This window comes from Podarcis cretensis, assembly GCF_951804945.1.
Source record: "Podarcis cretensis genome assembly, chromosome: 2".
NCBI lineage: Eukaryota > Metazoa > Chordata > Lepidosauria > Squamata > Lacertidae > Podarcis > Podarcis cretensis.
The window spans coordinates 67,506,917-67,525,139 of NC_137171.1; the positions used below are offsets into that span (position 1 = coordinate 67,506,917).

General features: G+C 42.8%; 1 protein-coding gene across 2 annotated transcripts in view; it reads left to right on the forward strand.

The window, feature by feature from the left end:
• Nucleotides 1-18,223, forward strand: part of LOC307211598 (uncharacterized protein) — a 158,964-nt gene that overhangs the window by 69,080 nt on the left and 71,661 nt on the right. The window contains exons 1-2 of one of the 2 annotated variants that reach the window (XR_013836523.1): nucleotides 2,306-2,369; nucleotides 6,577-6,784. Coding sequence is in view for 1 of the 2 variants with exons in the window: in XM_079968348.1 (XP_079824474.1) it covers nucleotides 6,577-6,784 (208 nt within the window). In the remaining variant the exon portion in view is untranslated. Of the gene's footprint in view, nucleotides 1-2,305; nucleotides 2,370-6,576; nucleotides 6,785-18,223 lie in introns of those variants that run through there. The other variant, XM_079968348.1, reaches the window with a different exon arrangement.

An 18,223-nucleotide genomic window follows, 5' to 3' on the forward strand; every position in this document is an offset into this window, starting at 1 on the left:
CAAGATGAATTTTAACAGGGAGAAATGTAAAGTATTGCACTTGGGCAAAAAAAAATGAGAGGCACAAATACAAGATGGGTGACACCTGGCTTGAGAGCAGTACATGTGAAAAGGATCTAGGAGTCTTGGTTGACCGCAAACTTGACATGAGCCAACAGTGTGATGCGGCAGCTAAAAAAGCCAATGCAATTCTGGGCTGCATCAATAGGAGTACTGCATCTAGATCAAGGGAAGTAATAGTGCCACTGTATTCTGCTCTGGTCAGACCTCACCTGGAGTACTGTGTCCAGTTCTGGGCACCACAGTTCAAGAAGGACACTGACAAACTGGAAATGATGCCTTATGAGGAACGGCTAAGGGAGCTGGGCATGTTTAGCCTGGAGAAGAGGAGGTTAAGGGGTGATATGATAGCCATGTTCAAATATATAAAAGGATGTCATATAGAGGAGGGAGAAAGGTTGTTTTCTGCTGCTCCAGAGAAGCGGACACGGAGCAATGGTTCCAAACTACAAGAAAAAAGATTCCACCTAAACATTAGGAAGAACTTCCTGACAGTAAGAGCTGTTCGACAGTGGAATTTGCTGCCAAGGAGTGTGGTGGAGTCTCCTCCTTTGGAGGTCTTTAAGCAGAGGCTTGACAACCATATGTCAGGAGTGCTCTGATGGTGTTTCCTGCTTGGCAGGGGGTTGGACTCGATGGCCGTTGTGGTCTCTTCCAACTCTATGATTCTATGATTCTATGATTCTAAACCCACAAACTAAAGATGGGATAAACTCCATTCCATCCCAATTTGACAGAGTTTATGAAACTATCATTCTGGTACAGATCATTTGTAACCTGGGAATGCAACAAACATTTGTATAACATAGATGCATGGGTTATCTATGGGTGTATGCACCCTGTTATGTGTCTACTCAGTGGCAAATCTGGCTTTTCGTTTGTTTTGATTTATACAGGAATTTGTATCTCACCTTTCTAGTGCTTGAGAGCGGTGCTTTTTTTCTGGGGGTACCCAAGTGTACACAGTACCAGCACATTTTTTCTAGAAGAAAAGCACTGGTTAGAAGTATGGCACTTAATGTAACAACTTCATGGCGACCAACACATATTTTTTTCTAGAAGAAAAGCATTGCTTAGGAGTCACACAGGGTTGCTAACAACCACTACAAAATACAATACTTTCCAAAAATACACTACCGTATTTTTCGCTCTATAGGACGCACGCACTTTTCCCCCTCCAAAAATGAAGGAGAAATGTGTGTGCGTCCTATGGAGTGAATGCAGGCTTTCGCTGAAGCCTGGAGAGTGAGAGGGGTCAGAAGCTATCCCCAGGAAGCTATCCCCAGGCTTGCAGATAGCAGCCTGCATCCTGAAGCCCAGGGAGCGCTGCACAGCGCACCCCGGGCTTCGGGCAGATATCCGCAAGCCCGGGAAGCCTGGCGGGAGTTCTCTCCGGGCTCAGAAGGCTTGCGGATAGCAGCAAGCTCCGGGAGCGAAGGCGAAGTTGTGCGCAACCTCGCCCCCGCTCTCGGACCCAGCCCCACGGCTAAAAATGAACCAAGACAGTGAGCGGGATCCATCCCGCTTGCTGTCTTGGCTTCTGCCAAAGCCACGCGCAGCGTCTCCTGGCTGGAGAGGTTGTGCGTGGCTAAAGAAGAAGCCAAGACAGCCAGCGGGATGGATCCCGTTGGCTGTCTTGGCTTCTTTGCTCTTTGGGACTGGGGGGGGATTTTTTTTCTTCTTTATTTCCCTCCCCAAAAAGACTAGGTGTGCCCTATGGTCCGGTGTGCCCTATAGAGTGAAAAATACGGTATATTAAGAACAGAAACTGGTGCAGCAGATTCAAGCAGGCATGGGACAAAACCAGTTCTCTGTTTACTAAATCAGAAGCCCATCTAAACTTTCAGGACAGGTGTAATATGATGCATTTACTACAGTGGTACCTCGGGTTAAGTACTTACATCGTTCCGGAGTTCTGTTCGTAACCTGAAGCACCACTTTAGCTAATGGGGCCTCCCACTGCTTCCATGCCACCGGAGCACGATTTCTGTTCTCACCCTGAAGCAAAGTTCTTAACCCGAGGTACTATTTCTGGGTTAGAGTCTGTAACCTGAAGCGTATGTAACCTGAAACATATGTAACCCGAGGTACCACTGTATTTACTATTGCATTTGGACCCAACACAGTTTCAAGGTAGCGCCAGCATACCTTGTATTGTGATAATCCTGTCAGATGGCTAATTATGGCATGTGTCATAGTGGATGGGCCTGACCTCATCAGGAATGGATGCCTAAGCTGGACAAAAGCACTCCCAGATGCAGCTGCTACCTGAGCATCCACAGTAGATTTCAGCACCAGGGACAAGAAAGGTATGCAGACGCTGAATTCTAAATTTTATTGCATAATTGGTCTGAATAATAGAAATGCTTGTGCGTAGCATATCAATAACAAGGGTTTATTTGAGGGAAGGAGGGAGGGAGAGAGAAGGGTTCTGAATACTTTGCTTTATTGAAAACTTCCACCAATGCTTCTGTTGCTTTAGTTAATCAAATTCTTCTATTGCTGCAGTGGGAGTTTAACGCATTCTTGTAACTTCCTGTCTTAGTCCCAAAGGCTTAAACATTATTTCATAATTAGCCTTTACAGTTATGCTATATGTTCAGAAAGGAGGGAAGAAAGGAGGAAAGTAGCTTCCCTTCCCCTCCTTCTTTTTTCTTTTTACAGGTAGAATGATTGTTTCTATCTGGGGATTAAAAAAGAAAAAAGAAATGTATGCACGTATGTCAGAGAGAAAGAGCAAGAGTTGATCTGCTCATTTATTTATTTTTTAATAATAAAAAAAGTTCTTCTTCCGTTAACACAAGAAACTCCAGCTCGTGAGCATTGGTGGGATCCTATTTGGGCACATGCTAGGCTGAAGATAGAAAACGCCATATGAGACTAGCTGGGGGCAGGATGCTCATGTTCATGGCTGGCTCATTCAAAGCATAACCCAGCCCTGAGGATCCTTCTACAGCAGCAGCAGCAGCAGCATAAGGGGCGGGGCCAGAAAGAGTGAAAGCAGGGCCCTCTTGGTGTCCGCAGGGCTGCGCTCACTGGGATGGAGATGGGTGAGGTCACAACGAGTTCGGGGGAGTTCTGTATTAGTTTCCTATTGTTTCTGCAAAAAGTGAGTTGTGCAGCCACCTGGTGTGGTCAGACAAACTGCATCTCTCCCACTCTTACTCATTATATATATATATATAAAAGGGTACAGGCAACAACACATTGAGCATATCACCATTTTGTACAAATAGACTAATTGAAATTAACACTGCCAAATCTGTCATTGACAGGATAAAATCCGGCAAAAATGTGCATTTTTCACTTTTTAAAAATTCAGGCTTTGTATGAGTGTGTGTTTAAAGTTGTCTTGGTTTTAATGTATTTTTTAAAGCATTAAAAAAAACCTTTCAAAAATTGGAGCAAAGTTAGTCTGGGATAAGTTTCCAGCAACCTTTTGAAAAGAAAATATAATTATAGAAGAATACAGGATTCCCTGTGTGTGAGTGTGTGTTTGTGTGTTACAGTTTCGGCAAATAGTAAAAATGTAGACTTGCCTTACAATAGCCTTACTAGGAGCCCATTTCCCAAATGTTTTGCTTAGAAGGAAGTTATCTGCTTTGGCTCAGCCTATAGCCGAAGTCTTTGTAGGAACATTTTCTGAGGGGCAAGAAAGAACATGGGAATCAAATGGTTAATTTCTGCCTTCGGCACCAGGAAAAAAGAAAATACATGCAAGCAAGGAAAAATATTAGTCTATGTCTTTTGAAAGCCTCTGAAAAGATTTGTCTGAAGCGTGTATTTTAATGGGAGCCATACAGGTGTTTTCTGAGCTGTGGAGCGCCTGCGAGCAGGGCCTGGGGGCAAACCCAGGAATATGGTATAATGTAACAAGAAACCTTCCTCCACCACTCTGCATGCTTCAGTAGGAAAATGCAAATCAACTCATTTCCTCTTTTGAGGAGGACTTTAGATAAGGGGTCCTGGGGCAAAGTAACCCCTTGCGCATTCCTTCTTCCATCAGCCATTCTCCTGCTTTGCCTAGAATGTGCTGTGGGGGTAACAGCAGGCGCTGAGATGAGGGAGCAGATGCATACTAATGAGCTGGGGGTATAAGAAAGAAGAGCCGTGTGTGTGTGTGTGTGTGTGTGTGTGTGTGTGTACGTATACGCACACATGCCTATGTGTGTAAAAGGGGAGCTGCTCTTTTTTTTTTTTGCCAATTCTAAGCATGTTCAGAATCAGGTTGTCCAAAAGATTTGTTAGGAACCAATTGTGCAATGCTCTCACTCACTGACAGTATCCCTGCATGCGCACATTGAATTAATCTCAACTGAAAATTGCTGCAACCTGAAAACAAGTCATCTTGCTCCCCTACCTCTGTGAAAAACGCAACAGACCCCTGTACTGCTAAAGAGGCATGGTTATCACTGAGTCAGTTTCTGCTTCCTGATTCATTCCACCCCCCATTTTGTTGTTTTATTTTATTTCATGCGAGGTTAGAATACTGTGTTTTGTTTTTCCATTTGTCTGGAAAGGCAAAATACAGTGGGACCTCGGGTTACATGCACTTCAGGTTACATACGCTTCAGGTTACAGACTTCGCTAACCCAGAAATAGTACCTCGGGTTAAGAACTTTGCTTCAGGATGAGAACAGAAATTGTGTTCCGGTGGCGTGGCGGCAGCAGGAGGCCCCATTAGCTAAAGTGGTGCTTCAGGTTAAGAACAGTTTCAGGTTAAGTACAGACCTCCGGAACGAATTAAGTACTTAACCCGAGGTACCACTGTACTCCCATATTCATATTAAGCCTTTTAGTGGTGGTTTAGTGAAAATAATCAATGCTAGTCATCATTATTACTGTTTATTTCCCAGTTTTTCAGGGGACTTAGAAAAGATTTTCATATGCCACAGATTTTTCATCCTCTTTACTTGTTTAAAAGGCGGTTCTCCCTATGCAACTACTAACTACTGCTTAGTGCAGAGATAACCAACATAGCACCCCCAGATGCTGCTGGATTACAATCTCCATCAGCTCCAGCCAGCATGGCCAATGGTCAGGTGCACACAACATTGGCTATCCCTAACTTAGTACTATGCAGTTTAAGGTGAATACAGACATCATCATTAGGACTGTTGCTGACATATCCACCAAGCCCAATGGAAGGTAAGCTCAAATGGACAAAAAGAGAGGCAGAGAAATTATTGTTCATCATCTTCATCATCATTGAAATATGTTGCTATAATTAAAGGTACAGTCAAAGCTTTAAAGAGAATCAGGCATTTGACTAACACCACAATCATAGCATGGACCTACTCAGAAGTAAGTCCGACTGTGTTAAATGGGACTTATTCCCTAGCATGTATGTTTAGAATTGTAGGCTTAAAATCTCTAGGGCTCTGAGGCTGCAATCCTATACCCTCTTACTTGACATTAAATCCCATAAAACCCAAGGAGACTTACTTCTCAGTAGGCACAAAAAGGATTATACTGTGATTCTATTAAGGAATTATTAGCTGCTTAATCACCTGCCTTTAAATTGATTGATAAATTGACTGATTATGTTTACATATGCCCCAAACTTCAGTATAGGTACAATTTTTGACATACTGAAGGAAATCTAAGAGAAAATTCAATAAACACACACGACTTCTCAGCATTAGGAGGAAATAACAGATTAATATGATGAAAGCTTGCAGCTCTAGTATTCACATACTATGGTTAAATTTCTATGGCCCTTCAATGCATTCCTGATGACTGTGGAATTTGTGTTTCGTATTAGACAGCCACTTTCGGACCCTCCAAATGGTTATTCAAAAGCACAACTTACACCTCATAAGAAATGATACCTTGCTTATAACACTCTTGGACTACTGAAAGCTACTGAAATTGCCACACTGCTGGACAAATTCTGTGCCCTATGGTGACATAAAATTAAAGCACAGTCATGGCTTTTCCATGGGTGCTCACTGTACATGTCCAGATCATGATTCTGTGGAAGAGGCTAGAGACCACAGATGTGGTGCCTGCAAGGCCCAAACTGGGATCCCATCCCCAACCTGATTATTACCCAGCAGTGGTGGCTCAGTGAGGGTGCTCGACCTCCCCCTTTCATAGAATCATAGAGTTGGAAGGGACCCTGAGGATCATCTAGTCCAACCCCCTGCAAGGCAGGAATATGCAGCTATCCCATACGGGGATCGAACCTGCAACCTTGGTGTTATCAGCACCATACTCTAACCAATTGAGCTATCCAGGGGCTTTGTTTGACTGATGCTCAGCAGACATGGACTTCATTGTGCAAACCCACACAGACAATGCGTAATAAAACAACTCAGATGATCTGGATAACCAGAGGCAGGTATTTCAGCAGCTGCTGAAGCCACTTCTGAAAAGGCATGAAAAAGCCAGAGTCTCTATAGCCCCAGTGCACTGTTTTCAGCGTCTTTATTGCAGAGGTGGGAATGGGAATGTGCTATTTTTACCTACATGCCATATATTCCTTTGTTGCTGTCTTCTTCGTACCTTTACCAGTTGTGGCCAGTGTTGTCCAGCAGGCAAGCATCCCAGGAAGGCAGCAGAGCCCAAGATGAAGGCGCCAGATGAGAGTGGAAGGGAATGGTCCGGCAACAACAATTCTGCTTCCTCGTTGTTCTGTTCTCCCCTCGAAGTGACTGGTGCCGTCATGGAAATTGAAATCTCTAACCCTCAGACCAGAAACCTAACTTCACAGACTTACTTGGTATGTAAAAATATTCCATTTAAATCAGCAGTAAAGCTAACATGAAAGTGCCAATAAATAATATATGCAAAGAGTTTTTTTTATCAATATATAAAGAAAATGTGGAGTTGTGAAGCTGTTGAAAACAAGCATTAGGAGATGTAATGAAGCAGGAATTAGAACAGCACAGTTCCTCTGGCCATTATAAATGAGAACACCGGGTACCTTGAGAACAGGAAAACTGATGAGTACAGTCTGTTCAGGAGAGAAGGAGGGAAATTTCCCCCAGGAACACATTTCAAATTACTTATTTATGAACTGATGAACTGGGAGACCACCTATAGAGAGATAGGAGCAAGCAGTCTGCTGCAGACAGCTACAGAACTCCGAACTAATTGTGCTGCTGTTTTCTGTTATAACTCCTGCTATCCAGCTGGGCTTTGGAAGCAGGAAATTTAGGCACCAAGTCAAAGTCGCGCTTTCCCTCCTTCTCGCCGGCATAAATATATATATACATGGATATGTTAATCTGGCAGAACCACTGGTCAAGGGCCTGGGAAACAGCTGCTGCCTTTGTCTCACAAAGTGTAAGGGAGGGGCAGGGTATAGCGGTGGGCAGGGAGGAAGAGGACTTTCAAAGGAGAGGCTCTGAAATGGCAAGAAGTTCTCCTGGAAATGTGCAAGTGTGAAAGACGTCATACAGCTTCTTGTAAACGTATATCACATATATGGGTGTAGGCCAGCCTTCCCAAATGGGCACCCTCCACATGTTATTGGGCTACAGCTTCCATCATTCTGACCATTGGCCATGCTGCCTGGGGCTGATGGCAGCTGGTGTCCAAAATGCCTGGAAGGCTGGTGTAGACCATGAGACTAGCTTCTGATCCCTTATTGACCTAGGGATGGCAAGAGGAGTCCTGTATCTGAAACGGAATGCCGCTGAACACATTGTGATGACGGAACCAGTTCTCTGTTTAATAACAATTATCCCTTCCCATTCATAAGTCTTTGTCTCCAACTCAGTATTTATGAGAGTGACTGGATGTAATTGTTTTGTCACTGAAAGCTCATAGCGATATTTTCCCCGCTCTAATAATTGCACAATACCGTTGTCAGATAAGTCTCTGTAATCACTCTTTTACAGTTATGGAATTGGGGAGACGAGTGTTGGTCATCCAACAGGTAATCTTGCATCAAACTGTTGATATTTGACCTCTGACATCCAGCGAATGAGACCAGGATTCAACCCGCTGAGCCTTGTGCATGAGGGTGGGCTGATATAAACAGGGAAGTGTTGTGTAGGGCTTTCAGTGGAGGATGGCACCTCTGCATTCATCAGTCAGTAGAGCATGGTGGGTAGGGGGTTTAAAGTCCCACACTGGGAGAAAGATTCTTGCATTCCAACTCTACAGTGCTATTATTCTACAGGGGCCAGGTTGCCCCCAAGATTGAGGGGGTCCAGGGCGCATTGTGCGTGTGTGATATCACAGGTGTGTTGCATGCTTGTGACATCACATGCAGAATGTGCACAAAGTCATGTCCTCTGGAGGAGGCCAAGTGCTCTGGTGGAGCCGAGCGCTGAAGCTGAGATGCGTGTTGCATGTGATGTTGTGTGTGCGCAATACACGACTGGCCCCCTCAGCACTGAGGGGGCTGGGACCCCTTGAAACAAATATCAAGTTGGTGCCCATGCTCATTAAAGTCAACAGGGAACTGAGTCAATGGAGCAGGAGTTTTCCATTTCCTTCAGTGTGGGCAGCTTGCTGGGATGGCCTTAAAGAATGGGAGATGCTTCTTGATCTAATCCATCATGCTTGGAATGATGTAAAGGGGCTGCCACATCAAGGGCCTGGTCCAGAATGGAAACAATACATTGCAATGCCTCAGCTCAACTGATGGCAAGGACTTCAACTGCCAAGGACTTCAAGGATCAAAACCCTCCTAGGATTATACAGCAAGTGAGAATGCTATATAAATATCATTCTATTGCCCAGTTAACAAAGCTATACTTTCTGCTGCACCTTAAGCCTCCACTTTCACTCCAGCTACAGCAACTGTACTTGGGGACTGTAGTTCGGCTCCCGAACAATCGAACCACGGAAGTGAGTGTTCCAGTTTTCAAATGATTTTCAGAAGCCAAATATCCGGCGCAGCTTCTGCAGCTTCCAATTGGCTGCAGGATGCTCCAGCAGCCAATCGGAAGCCGTGCTTTGGTTTTTGAACAATTCTGGGAGTTGAACGGACTCCTGGAACGCATTCTGTTCAAAAACCAAGGTACCACCTTGGGCTTGTATGATGAAAGGCTGGTTATGAATATATTAGCTGAATGAGTCAATCATAGTCAAACTTCTTTCATTACATTCCCTCTAGCTACATATAGGGAAGAGGTCACATTTTCTATAAAAGATGGAAGACCAGGAGCTTTGGGTGTCTTCTGCCTTTGTAAATTATGCTCATGCAGGACAATCATATTTGTATTGTGGTGGCCAATACAAATCATTTGTGGCTAACTTTGGAGAGCACAAACAACTTCAATGTTTCAGGCATCTGAATTGGGACACAAAAGAATCAACACCCATCTAAGAACACGTCCCTGCATTAGTTAGCAATTCAGAATGATTTCCAAAAGCAATCCGTAAGTCTCCAATGATATCTGTCTGACAACTACTTAATCTCACCGAGAACTGGTGTTAAACGACCTGTCATCAATACTGCTTCATGGTGCTATGTCTTGAAAGAAGGGGATGGGGGCTTCAATCATTTGGAATAAATTATAACTTTTTTAGAAGACTGTCTTCTGATAGCATTACTATACTGAACGGAAGATGACAGTTACCATGTAGACAGGGTGGCACAATGAAAACTGCCAGCTACTAGTAGATTCCATACCACTTTTGGGCTGTTGAGCTATCAAATTAATGTCAAAGTAATTGTCACTTGTGAATATAACTGCCAGCATAACCAAATTTGGATTTTTTAAATAAAAAAAATAAAAGGGGAAAAACACTGCAGTTGATCAGACTCACAAACTGTTCTGTTCATTTTTTAAAAGTTTCACAAAGTCCATTAAATACTCCTTTCTTTCAGAGAAATTGTTTTCTTTAAGTTTAAGCAGTGTAGAAAGTTTGAAGGCTTGGATTTAGAACCAATACCTTGTGTGTGTGTGTGTGCACGTGCCAATCATTTAATAATTACTAGTTTCCTTGTTACACAGTTATTTATGTATCAAAACATTTACATCCCGACTTTCCATTGGAAAATAAATAAATCAGAATGCAGCCAGTGATCATTAAAATCCAGCACAAATATCAAAGCCAGAATGTAATCAGAACAAATTAAATCCACAACAATCTATCAAAATGACATCAGCAAATGAATACACATTTACTCCAGAGCCATCATACAGTTAATGGAAGAACACCCTTTCAGCAAACCAGGGCATCCCATCTACAAGTTCAGTGAATGTAGAAGGGAAGAAGTGGGATCTCAGCCACAAGTTATGCTTGTTCCATGTTGCTGCTGATCATACACCTTGTTGCCTTTGCATTTGGCAATAGTGTAAAAGGGAACTATACTGTATACGGACCATATCTCTCTGCTCTGAAGTAGTGATAACATCTCAAAATTTAGAGGAGTAATGATAATGTTTCAAATTTAATGGACTCGGAGCATCATTAATATTATGAGTGAGCATATTTGGGCAAGTCTCTGTTTAATTCAGGCACAATCACATCATGTTTTAATGTCTCCCTGAAACTGATGAATGAGATTTGGAATTGGGTGTCATCAATATGCAGTGACAATCAACCTTGTTTTCCCTTTATATTCCCCTTAAGTAGTATTTCCCAGCTTAGTGCCCTCCAGATGTTTTGGACTACAATTCCCATTGGTCTCCGCCAGCATGGCCATTGAGCAGGATGGCCAAACTTCTGGGGAACTGGGGGATGCTGCCCTAAAGGCAGATTCACAGACTGAGAGTGGTTATTGATCCAGCGTTGTAGCTAGAGGCTTAAGTGGGATCACTGGCATGGAGTAACAGAGGTGGATTCAGGAGAGCGCAACCAATTCAGTCATACTGGGTGTGGAGCCTCGGGGCTGCAACTTTGACTTACTATGGAGTGTGAGAGGCACTAGATTTTGGCACTTCTTAAATTAGAGACCCCAAGATTTGCCACTGGGAGTACCATTCACCAGCTGAGCTTGGTGTGCAAGCTATTGTTAGAGAAAGCTTGCCTGTGGTTTTCCATGTGTTTTCCATGTTCCTGCCCTAAATAATTTTTGTCTAACCTGAATGACTTGACAAGTGGGCTAGGCAAATTAATTGAAGGTAAGGCTACCAATGGCTCCTAACCCCAGGGCCAGCATCCTCCCATGGGGCAGCACTCCTACGGGTGCCCCACCCACCACTGCCAATGCTAGAGAAGTGAAGAGAAGTGGTGGTGCTGGCTTCTGATGAGAGTTCGGGGGGGTGGGGGTGGCACTTCAGGCAGTGAAATTGGCCAGACCACTCCTGACCAACCCTGGTGGGTATTTCAACCTCCGGAGTTGGAGGCAGTATGTTTCTGAATACCAGTTGATGGAAACAATGGGGGAAGGTGCTCTTGCACTCAGGTCAGGCTTGTGGGCTTCCCGTGGGCTTCTGTGATGGGCCACTGGGCTGATCCAGTAGGCTCTTCACCAGACATTAAAATGTCTGTAAAAATGTGTCATCAGCAAATTCTGTGATGCGTCCCGCTGAAATCAACAGAATTGTTGTGACTGACTTTGGTAGTTTATGAGAAGGCTTATGGATCCACAGTGAAGAACAGATGGATCCCAACAGGAAAATCAACACTGCTGTGTAATATATATGGACGACATGAGGAATGGATAAGCCAATGGGTCAGGCAATTAATTGACAGTGTGCTTGATGATACAATGGATGGGTGAGTGGATAGATCAATGGATGGATTAATTGACTCCCCCCCCCCATTTTTTTTATAAATTTCCCATGAAACCATGCCTACAATAGTCTCTTGGAAAAATGACCATAGCAAGAATACAGTCAGTTTGTATCTGTGATTGAGAGACTGGAGTGTATCTCACTGAAGAATAAAATGTCTTCTGCTAATAACAATTGAAAAAATAAGGAGGAAAAGTTGCATAGAAAAAATGCAATTTGTAAAGTTAAAATGGCATTACATTTGATGGATAATTTTTGTGCATACAGGAAAATGCTGCTGCTGCTGCTGTTGCTGCTGAGTCAAGGAGAGCATGGGATTCCTGAAAGGTCTCCTATGAGATTAGGCATTTGCTCATTTTGGCAAAGCAGGGCCTCAGTAGTTTTACCCTCCGACTTTGTACATTGCAGGCATGAAGTGCTATGATGACTAGGCTCCCTAGGACTATTAAATGTGCACTCTTCTTTTAGTAGCATTTTTAATAGCTGTTAAGGAAGACTCCTGGGAATTTTTGGCAGGGGGAAAAATGCTTGGAAGCTTAATTTCTATATGAACGTACCCTGCAGGCCAACAATGCAAGATCTGAATGAATTTCGTTCTCATGCATTGTAAATGGGATTACAATGAAAGCTAGAAGGGAGTTGGTTCATAGATAAAATTGTATATATTCTTGCAGTTCAATGTGGATACAGTTGAGGCTGTAGTGGTTAGAGTATTGGACTTCAGCTGGAAAGATCTATGGCCAAATCTTCAGTCAACCACTAAGGTCACTGGCTGCCTTTGAGCTAGGATAACTAATTTGTCCTGAGGATAAAGAGTGGGGGGACCCATATACAGCTCTAAGCTCAGTGGTGGAAAAGTGTGTGTGTGATCAATGTGGACAATACTGATAATTGCAAAATACTTTGGCTTCAGAAGGACATGGAACAGTCCTGCCCACAGGCAGCTGACTTACTAGATTGGAGAAGTCTTGTGTTTGGTTGGCATGTTCTATATTATACTAATGGTAATGGATTATTGCCATGCTTTTCCTGAAGCAATCACAAAACCCCCAAACCAAACCCCTCACTAAAATTTATGTTTTTGGTATCAGAAATGTTCAACCTTGAACCTCCAGACTGTCTATTTAAATGCACTATGGATATTATCGGTAATGTATCAAGCTGTCTTCATACAGGATGGCAGAAATGTCTTCTGTGCTTATTGCTATAAAGCATATCCCCCAGTTTTTATTTATATGCACATTAGCAGAGTAGTCTTGGAACTGTAGCCAGCAATTGGAATTGGAAGAATACACACACACACACACACACACACACACACACACACACACATATATATTTCTCTAGCCAGTGGCTGGGGTACTTGAAAGGAAGCAGTAGCTCTATTTAAACCATCAGCATCTGGATAAATTGGAAATAATTCTCTATTTAGAAAGCAAGATGTAAGCCACTTGGCAGTCTGGGTCCCAGCATAGCAGGGTTATGCTAAAGAGACTTTTAAAATTTCATTTTCTATGCCTATGGGACCAAAGACATAAAATTTAACTTTATACTTCTGCTATTAAACATAGTCCTAAAAGGGAGAAAGGCTCATTTTTAAACTTCCTCAAGCGCAATGTGGAACAAAAATTCACACACATGAATAGTAACTGATTCACAATAAAGTGCTTTGCACTGTGTGATGCCAACCACTACCTACTAATGATTAGTTGAAGCATCAACAACCGGCTCAGGCTGCAATCCTGTACCCACATACTCATACTCACATAGCCCAAGTGAATTAAATGGGACTTACTTCTGAGTAGACATGTATAGGATTGGTCAAGGCCAGGGGTCACCAATGTGAGGGGGCTCTTGTTGCTTTTAGACTACATTTCCCATCATCCCTGACCATTTATGCTGGGTGGCGCTGGTGGGAACTGTAGTCTAACAACATGCAGAGGCGCCATATTGATTACCGGTGGTCTAGACTTGCTATGGAGCAAAAGCCCTATCTTCAGCTGTGCCCATAACACCATGAGGATAATATTTATTTCATTTACTTTCTTATCTTAAAATAAATAAGAGGTGGCCGCTTGGTATGTATTCTTCCTTGCAAAATTTTTCAAACACAGCAACTTCATACCACCTGTTCCAGTGCTATTTTGTGCCTTCAATAGCCCCAACGCTGTCTAGAAGGATGCCTGTGGAGTTCTGAAGAGCTCTGGGGAGAGGAGTTGCTTGCTTTCAGTCAAATAACAGCAATGTAAGTTTAAAAAAAAAAATCAGTGAAGTTTTAAAAACTTTAAATAAATAAATAAATCCCGTGCCAATGTATGTTATCACGGGCCCGCTCCCTGTGCTTTTCAGTGCTCTCACATTTTTAGACAGCCTCACTTCTTGCAAAGCCGGCGGCTATAGGAAAAAATAGAATTGTAAGCAGCAGAACCAAAAGAGAACAACTGGGTTTTTATTGACGTACCACTTCGACATAGGAGAGGAGAAAGACTCTTGAATCACCTAATTTGCTTCATTATTTGGCCAACACAATAGCAGCTATGACCACCATTGACTGATAGTCTTATGCTGCATGAAATTTTCTAATCTCCTTTTAAATCCATCCAAGCAAGGGACTGTCACTACACCATGTGATAGCAAATTCCATTGCATTTCTTCAGATCTTCCATAACATTTTAAAAGTTATGTTTGAAATGCTGCTGAGTTTTCCTTTCCTCATTTTGCTGCTTTGAACTTGGTTCAAAACATTTGCCAGTTTCTCCAGGCAGGATCTGTTCCATACCACTAATTCAAATTATAATTACTGTTGTTCTTTTTCTTTTAGACAGGTGGTGGGCCACTGTGAGTAACAGGATGCTGGACTAGATAGAATGATGTATAGAATGATGCAGCTGGGCTCCCCCTTTTACGTTCTTTGCATAGCAAAAACGATACAATTATCACACCCTCCAACATTTCTCGGATGAAAATAGGGATGTCCTAAGGAAAAGTGGGACATTCTGGGATTGAATCAGAAACTGAGACAGCTTCTGTCATTCTGGGACTGTCCCTGGAAAATAGGGACACTTGGAGGGTCTGCACCTATTAGCCATGTGCTTAGAGTAAATTGTAAGGGGAGCTAAAAACCACATGACATTTTTAAAAGGGATATACTTCAAGACTCTCTTGGGTTCATAACTCTGCTTATTACCTTTGTGTAAAGCCAAACAATTAGATTGTCACCTTTCCTACCATTCTCCTTTATCTTTTTTAACCTCTGAGAAGCTGAAATGTCAACACAGATGCTGAATTTACTCGCACCCTTACTTGGGCAGGATATGAACCGCTGGCGCATTTGTCCTTCCATTTGCAAAGCAAAAGCCAAACAGAAAAGCGAGCTGGAATCCTGTCTGTTAAATTTGTTTAACCTGAAAGACAATCTGCAGCGCAGCCAGAAGGGAGAGAAGTCATTTCTGAGCAAACATGCAGCCTAGCCGATATGACCACAGGCTTTCCCCTCCAGTCCCCCCCTCACCCCAAGGGGCGGAGGGGAAGAACGTTGAACAAATAACAATGATATGGTGTGCATTAGCATTCTTGCCTTGAAGAAAACTCCCCCAGCGGAGTCCCATGTGCCACTACGGCACTTTGAACATTCCCATTGCTCTTATGCCTCAGACAAATTAAATCTGTTTTTATTCTTATATCCATATTTTACCATGCTGTTCAGCACTTTAAAAAAATAAAATAAAATAAAATGATACTATCTGCAATGTCTTGTGGTTTTAGCAGGCAGTATACGTTGTGTCACAATATGTGACATTCCTGTGTGATGATTCTTCCTTCAATCAACTCAAGGCTTGCGTTGCTGCAGAATGAGAAATCTCTTGAAGCTGCTGCAAGTCCAGGGAAAACGGCTATGGCTGCATTTTAGCCGTGCCTCCAAAAGCAACTCCATTCACACCACTGAAAAAGGGCTGTCCCTATGCACATGCTCATAACTTTGACATTTCCTGGCCAAAGGAACACAAAGGTCCTTTAGGGGTCTGACTGTCACCACTGACTTTTTCTAAATTCAGGCAGAGCCTGCCATTAGTGCAGAAAGGAAAACCCGGCACTCACTCCCTGATAATAGTGACATGGGAGCAAAGGTGCAGACCATTGGTTACAAATTCATTCTTAAGAAGGTTGGACCAAACAGCAACTATTCCACTATAAATAGTATGTGTGGAAGCCTCCTTAGTTGAATACCAGTCATAGAAATGACACGTGACTAGCTGTTTCCAAAGGTCTGGGCAAACAGGTGTGTCTTCAGCTGCTGGAAAAGAACATCAGTGATGGAGCCAGATGCACTTCTGGGGCAGGGATCATTCCAGAGATTTGGTGGCACCACAGAGAAGGCCATACCTCATGCCCCTAGTGGCACACCTCAGCTGGGATCAGACCCACCAAAAGTGCTCCATCCCTATGATCTTCAGCACAGACAGATAGGGAGAGATATTTATCAGTGATACTAAAAAGCTTGAAGTGAATTCCAGTATATAGTAAATCTAGGTGTGCTTGAGATGGCTTTTTTCTCCCATGATGTTGATCAAACAATTGGCACAATAGTAGGGATAGTTCTGATGTTCTTAGAAAAACAAAGGAAGTTACTGTCACTTTAAGTACATTTTAAAGCAATATTCTAATCAATAGAAAGCACACAGAGATGTTTTATGTTATGCAGAGATTAGTTCATCTCTCTGCATTTTGTGAGAAAATAGAAATATAAAAAAGCTTAGGGAGAATGCAGAATAGTTTTGTATATCTACTGTTCGGAATTCTTCTATACTACTGTATGGAAAATATAAGAACTGAATGTTATAGCCCAATACAGTGGTTCCAGAGCCCCGTTCACATCCTGAACGGAACGCAAGATGCGATGGCGCGTCTGAGCGTGTGCGTGCTGTGTTTCGCCGCTTCCGTGCATGCGTGTGATGTCATTTTGAGTGTTTGTGCATGTGTGAGTGGCGAAACCTGGAAGTACCGTGCTCTGTTACTTCCGGGTTGCCACGGAGCGCAGCTCTAACGCGCTCAACCCGAAGCTCATTCAACTTGAGGTATGACTGTACAGTGCCATTACTTTACATGTGAGTAAGATGTGACAAAGGCTTGTATCTTGACTGGATGGCTGAATTTGATTCAGTATCTAGGTACAGTTTACAAAAGGCAGAGATAACCCCTCCAGCAAAGGATCCATTGCAGCAAATGAAAACTTGCAGAATGCTGTTCCCTTTTTAGAGCTCTAAGATCAATTCCCTTTTAGATTCCTGCTTCAGTAAAAGTCAGAACAGAAGGCCGTTTTGGAAACTGGGCTGAAAAATACCTGAAAACTGATCGTAGTTTCAAACAACACCCAAAAGAAAGTGATAATTGCAGTTTTGACACATTATTGCAGCAAATTTGTATTAACTGAAACATGTAAATGAAACCAGATGCTTTAATATTGTAAACATTTTTGCTATAAAATTGCCTTCTTCTTGTATCCAGCTTCTTCAGAAGCACCTATAATTGTGAGGTGTTTGTTTGTTTTTTAAGTACTTTTTACTTGGAATAGGGAATGTGAAACATTATGAATTTTGTACCAGAGGAATTGGCTTTCCGTTTAAGGCAGCTGACTGACGATGAAGTTTGGGGAGAAAAATAAACAAAGGTGCCAAATGAAAATTGTGCCGTGTTACAAACATTCAAGCACAGTAGCCTAATGGACAATAAGTCTGTCAATGGCTACTAGGGCCAGGGAGGCAATGCTGCGCTTCCATGGTTGGAGAACAGTAGGATGCAGAATAACAGTTGGTGGAAACCATGAGAGAGAGAGAGAGAGAGAGAGAGAGAGAGAGAGAGAGAGAGAGAGATATGTTGTATTCAGGTCCTGCTTGCAGTTTTCCCATAGGCACTTGGTTGGCCACTGTGAGAACAGAATGCAGGACTAGATGAGCCATTGGCCTGATTTAGCAGGTTCTTCTTTTGTTCTTCATTCAGGTTTGTGATCAGTCTGGGGAGTTGGTCAGGGTTTAGTGGCTAGGGTTGTGTTTTAGAAAGAGTAAGTCGGCAAAGGCTGACACTTCCAGCTGCATTCTTTGTGCATTAGAATGCATAGTTCACTTTGTACCCCGACTCTCAAATCATCATTCGGATACAGGTTTTACTGCCTTAGGAAACTGATCATTGTTCTTTAGGAATGCTCTAGCATAAACTGTCACAGCAGTCTGTAGAAATGCTTGTCAGTCTCATAGCATTTCATTTTTTTGAAGCTGTCATTTCTGTCACAGGATCCTGTCATTTCAATGACATCTGTTTGCTCCTCTCTTAGGAAAGCAGAGAGAGGGCTACAAAGTTGCAGTTCGGGGAAGTCTGGGGTCTTGATCTTTTAAAAGCATTTGATTAGCCATGCCTTTGCTTCAAAGGAAAGTCAGATCCAGTGTACCCCACAAAAAACACACTATGCTGCTATTGCTTTTAGCTGCTATTATTTTGGTGGTATGAGCTTTTAACTAAATACA